This window comes from Ascaphus truei, chromosome 2, assembly GCF_040206685.1.
Source record: "Ascaphus truei isolate aAscTru1 chromosome 2, aAscTru1.hap1, whole genome shotgun sequence".
NCBI lineage: Eukaryota > Metazoa > Chordata > Amphibia > Anura > Ascaphidae > Ascaphus > Ascaphus truei.
The window spans coordinates 200,862,859-200,868,286 of NC_134484.1; the positions used below are offsets into that span (position 1 = coordinate 200,862,859).

General features: G+C 49.6%; 1 protein-coding gene across 1 annotated transcript; it reads left to right on the top strand.

Moving 5' to 3' along the window:
* The first annotated feature begins 2,119 nt into the window (after positions 1-2,119).
* Positions 2,120-4,933, top strand: FOXC1 (forkhead box C1). The gene has a single exon (XM_075585818.1). The coding sequence runs from the start codon at positions 2,840-2,842 to the stop codon at positions 4,361-4,363; it is 1,524 nt and encodes a 507-aa protein (XP_075441933.1). The 5' UTR covers positions 2,120-2,839; the 3' UTR covers positions 4,364-4,933.
* The last annotated feature ends 495 nt before the right edge of the window (positions 4,934-5,428 follow it).

Below are 5,428 nucleotides of genomic sequence, written 5' to 3' on the forward strand. Positions count from 1 at the left end.
CGACTTTATGTTTTCATGCAGGATCTCATACGTGGGGGATATGCCTTATTTGAATAATAACTAGTTTGGCTTTCCAATTATAGTCCATTCCATATTGCATTAAATTCTACACTGCACAATGCAACTTTGCAATGGTCTTTAATTGTGTGTTATTCTTACATTCCTACAAGAATACCTCGTTCCCAATAAATACCGGTAATAGAGCCGTATGAGCCGTCTCTGCAGTGTGATGAATACAAGCATTTTATAAGACTTGTCAATCTGTTGTCACAGAAGGGGAACACTAACCCTTCCAAGAGGTTTGGTCAGCCAGCTGTTTGCGAGGTATGTGTTTTGGGTGGCGGATATTAAAGTTGATTGACTTTCTTTTAAGGATTTCAGTAGTGAGCAATAGCTATCTTCTCATCTCTTTCTATTCACACCCCCTGGTTCAGACTTGCAAGTGTTTAGTGTGAAAGATGTCATGGAGAGGTAATAAGAAAGTGCAATAAATATGTGCGTACAAGATGTAGCTACTATGTAGATGTGTATATAGATAGATAGATAGATAGATAGATAGATAGATAGATAGATAGATAGATAGATAGATAGATAGATAGATAGATACTTGATCATTAGAGGTGTTTGTCTGATCTTTGTTATAATTATCCAATCATTTTTTTAATTTTTTTAAATGATAATATTTAAGACAAAATGCTAGTTAAAGGCTAACTTTTTTTTTTACGCATAATCTCCAATGCAAACTACATATAAAAAAATAACTTGGGGGAGAGAAATAAAATAGATTTGATCCTATTTATTTCTCTTTTTATATTCCCCCCGAGCTTAGTATCTCCCCCATTGCAGTTTGCAGACAGCCTGTATTATATCCCTTGCTATCTCCTGGCTGTGATGACCCCTGTGCTGTATGTGGGCCCAGTGTGTGAATGCATGGGGTGTATCCGTGAGAGAAGCAGCAGAGTGTGTGGTCAGTGCTTGGGCCAGGACCCTGCTCCTCCTGCTCTTGCTGCTCTTGCTGATCTTTGCTCTTGCTACCATTGCTGTCCTTGCTGCTCTTGCTGCCCTTTGCTCTTGCTGCCCTTGCTGCTCTTGCTGCTCTTGCTGCTCTTGCTGCTCTTGCTGCCTTTGCTGCTCTTGCTGCCCTTGCTGCTCTTGCTGCTCTTGCTGCTCTTGCTGCCCTTGCTGCTCTTGCTGCTCTTTGCTCTTGCTGCCCTTGCTGCTCTTGCTGCCCTTTGCTCTTGCTGCCCTTGCTGCTCTTGCTGCTCTTGCTGCCCTTGCTGCTCTTTGCTCTTGCTGCCCTTGCTGCCCTTGCTGCCCTTGCTGCCCTTGCTGCTCTTGCTGCCCTTGCTGCTCTTGCTGCTCTTTGCCCTTGCTGCTCTTGCTACCCTTGCTGCTCTTTGCTCTTGCTGCTCTTGCTGCTCTTTGCTCTTGCTGCTCTTTGCTCTTGCTGCTCTTGCTGCCCTTGCTGCTCTTTGCTCTTGCTGCTCTTTGCCCTTGCTGCCCTTGCTGCTCTTTGCTCTTGCTGCTCTTTGCTCTTGCTGCCCTTGCTGCTCTTTGCTCTTGCTGCTCTTGCTGCCCTTGCTGCTCTTTCTGCCCTTGCTGCTCTTTGCTCTTGCTGCTCTTTGCTCTTGCTGCACTTGCTGCCCTTGCTGCTCTTTGCTGCCCTTGCTGCCCTTGCTGCTCTTTGCTCTTGCTGCTCTTGCTGCTCTTGCTGCTCTTGCTGCCCTTGCTGCTCTTGCTGCCCTTGCTGCTCTTTGCTGCTCTTTGCTGCCCTTGCTGCTCTTTGCTCTTGCTGCTCTTGCTGCTCTTGCTGCCCTTGCTGCTCTTGCTGCCCTTGCTGCTCTTTGCTGCTCTTTGCTGCCCTTGCTGCTCTTTGCTCTTGCTGCTCTTGCTGCTCTTGCTGCCCTTGCTGCTCTTTGCTGCTCTTGCTGGGGCTGCTTGGCCCTTGCTGCTCTGTGTGTGTCTGTGTATTTTCCAGTCCCAGCCCAGTCCCGCTGTGTGATTGGTGGGCCGCCCTCGGGTGGGCGGGGCCCCGCCGCCAGCAGAGCTGTGTAATAAAGTCCCAGCCTGCTGACGGATGCTCAAAAGTTGAGAAGTTTTTCCAATGCTTCCCCGGCCAGCAGCCAGCGGCTGATACAGGCTCCCCCCCACCACCCACCCCCACCCCTCCCCGGGAGACACACAGCCACACACTGCAGCAGCAGCAGGACACTGCTGCAAGGCGACACCGGCGGGGAAGGCTGTCCTCTGTCATCATCATCATCATCAGCAGCATTACTTGTTATGTGACTGTCATCCTACTTCAAAACTTTCCCTGTGCCTCCTGCTGCTGCAGCTTCTGCACCATCCTCATCCACGCAGAGCTGCTGCTTCCTGGGACCTGAGGATATACAGAGGGGAGGGGGGGGGGGGGAACCAAGGGGACCAAGAAGCTGCAGAGAGGGCAGGAGAAGGACATTTTCATTATTATTATTATTATTTTTACACCAGATCTTATTTTTCTGCATTATTATCATTCATCTCCCTCCCCACGGATCTAGAGACATTTGGGCTTGTGTGATCCTGATCTGCTCCCCAGCTTGCTGCTGCCTCCCTCCTTCTCTATGAATTGACTTGACTGCTCTGCTCCGGGCCTGGGAACAGGACTTGGGGTGGGGGGGTTTGAGCTTCTCCTCTGCCCTTTTTGGACCTGGATCAGAGGGACATTTCTGCTGGATATTGCCTGACACCGGTTGCTTCCTGACCTTCCCTGCTCCTTCCCCTGCTGGTGCAACGCGTGTGCCCGGGGGAGGGTGGGAGGCTTGGGATTGCTGTGCCTCCTGCAGGAGGTGGAGGAGCCATGCAGGCGCGTTACTCCGTGTCCAGCCCCAACTCCCTGGGTGTCGTGCCTTACCTCGGAGGGGAGCAGAGCTACTACAGGGCGGCGGCGGCTGCGGCGGCGGCGGGAGGGGGCTACACCGGCATGCCGGCCCCCATGAGCATGTACTCCCACCCGGCCCATGAGCAGTACCAGGCCGGCATGGCCAGAGCCTACGGGCCCTACACCCCCCAGCCTCAGCCCAAGGACATGGTCAAGCCCCCGTACAGCTACATCGCCCTGATCACCATGGCCATCCAGAACGCGCCCGACAAGAAGATCACCCTGAATGGCATCTACCAGTTCATCATGGAGAGGTTCCCCTTCTACCGGGACAACAAGCAGGGCTGGCAGAACAGCATCCGCCACAACCTGTCCCTCAACGAGTGCTTCGTCAAGGTGCCCCGGGACGACAAGAAGCCCGGCAAGGGCAGCTACTGGACCCTGGACCCGGACTCCTACAACATGTTTGAGAACGGCAGCTTCCTGCGGAGGAGGCGCAGGTTCAAGAAGAAGGACGTGTCCAAGGATGGGGGCAAGGAGGAGAAGGACAGGCACCTGAAGGAGCAGCACCATGCGGGGTCCCAGCAGCAGCAGCCTGCAGCTGCCCAGCAGCCCCAGCACCATCAGGGGGAGCAGGACACCAGCTCCCAGCCGGTGAGGGTGCAGGACATCAAAACGGAGAACTGCACCTCCTCCCCTCCCCAGGCCTCGTCTCCTGCCCTCAACGCCGTGCCCAAGGTGGAGAGCCCGGATAGCAGCATGTCCAGCGGCAGCCCCCACAGCATCCCCTCCAACAGGTCCATGAGCTTGGAGGCTGCCCCCGACCCCCACCAGCACCAGCACCAACACCAGCACCAGCAGCAGCAGCAGCAGCAACACCACAGCCAGGGGGGCTTCAGCGTGGACAACATCATGACCTCCCTCAGGGGCTCCCCACAGGGCTCAGGGGAGTTGGCCACCAGTTTGATCGCCTCTTCCAGGACGGGGATCGCCCCACCCCTGTCCCTCAGCTATTCTCCAGGCCAGGGCTCAATCTACGGCTCGCCTTGCAGCCAGAGCACCAGCAGCGCCGGTGGGGCAGGGACCTACCACTGCAACATGCAAGCCATGAGCTTGTACTCTGGGGACAGGCACCTCAACCCAGCCAACACACCGGTGGCCACCACGGTGGAAGAGACCTTGCCCGATTACTCCATCACCACCACCACCTCCTCCTCGGCTCTGGGCCACGGTAGCCTCAGCTCGGGCCAGGAGCATCCTCACCAAGGGCGGCTGACCTCTTGGTACCTGAACCAAGCAGGGGATTTGGGCCACTTGGCTGGCGCTGCCTACCCAGGACAGCAGCAGAACTTTCACTCTGTGCGGGAGATGTTTGAGTCCCAGAGAATTGGCTTAAACAACTCTCCTGTGAATGGGAATAGCAGCTGTCAGATGTCCTTTCCTTCCAGTCAGTCTCTGTACCGCACCCCAGGGGCATTTGTCTATGACTGCAGCAAGTTCTGACCAAAGATAAATCAAAACAAAAAAGGTTTTAAATACTTTTTTTCCCCCATTTTTTTATTTTCCCCCAAAAAAGGGGAGGGGATGGGGGGGTTTGATGCAAGAAAAAAAAAACATCCTTCTTCCCCTCCCTCATCCAAAAGCAAAACCAAATGAACCCCTAATTAGTTTGTACAGAGACAACACATGATGTCTTGGTTTGTTAAAGGACTGTGTTAACCTCCAAAATAACACGTAAGTTCCTCCTGCTTTTGAGAAATACTGTTTTTGTAAGGTATTATTTTCCATATGTTTAAGAGCATATATATATGGCAAGCTTTTTATGAACTTGTTCTCAAATGTAAATTGCAATATAGTAATTTATTTTTAATGTGTAATTGGATTTTGTGGACCAAACGCCAGACAGTGTTGCCCAGCTGACGTTGAGTTGACTGAGACATTGGAGTTTTCATTATAAAAAAAAGTAAATTGTATCCCAACTTATTTTATCAATTTGTTTTCTTCTGTTGAAAATATTCTGAAGGTATAGCATTGTTTGTTTCTTAATAAATTACCATTCTATTCGAATGATAACCCCGTCTGATACTTTTTAAGATAACCGTTCATTTCGGTTTAAAAATATATATCTTGCGACAGCAGATCTAAGAAGTATATTTGACATCTTGTGCTATTATTTCAAACTGCTGCTTGGAAAAATTCCCAAATAGGCAAATAGGAGGGAAATATTAGCCAATTCTTAAAATACAAGGAATGAATGAATTAATATTGTAATGAGCCATGCACAATTATGCTGTTGATAAACTCATTGGTTGTTGTTAATGACATATCATTATAAGAGCGCAAGATATATGATATATATATATATATATAAGATATATATATATATAATATATATATATATATATATATATATATATATATATATATATATATATATATATATATATATATATATTATAGTTACCGGATGCTGGTCCGGTAATAAGGAGACAGCACACAGATTTTAGTATTCCATAATGTGCGTTGTGTGTGTGTGTGCGTGTGTGTGTGTGTATATATATATATAAT

What these genes read in the sequence shown, in the direction of transcription:
- FOXC1 (XM_075585818.1), top strand. Translation starts at nt 2,840, where the DNA reads ATGCAGGCGCGTTACTCCGTGTCCAGCCCCAACTCCCTGGGTGTCGTG.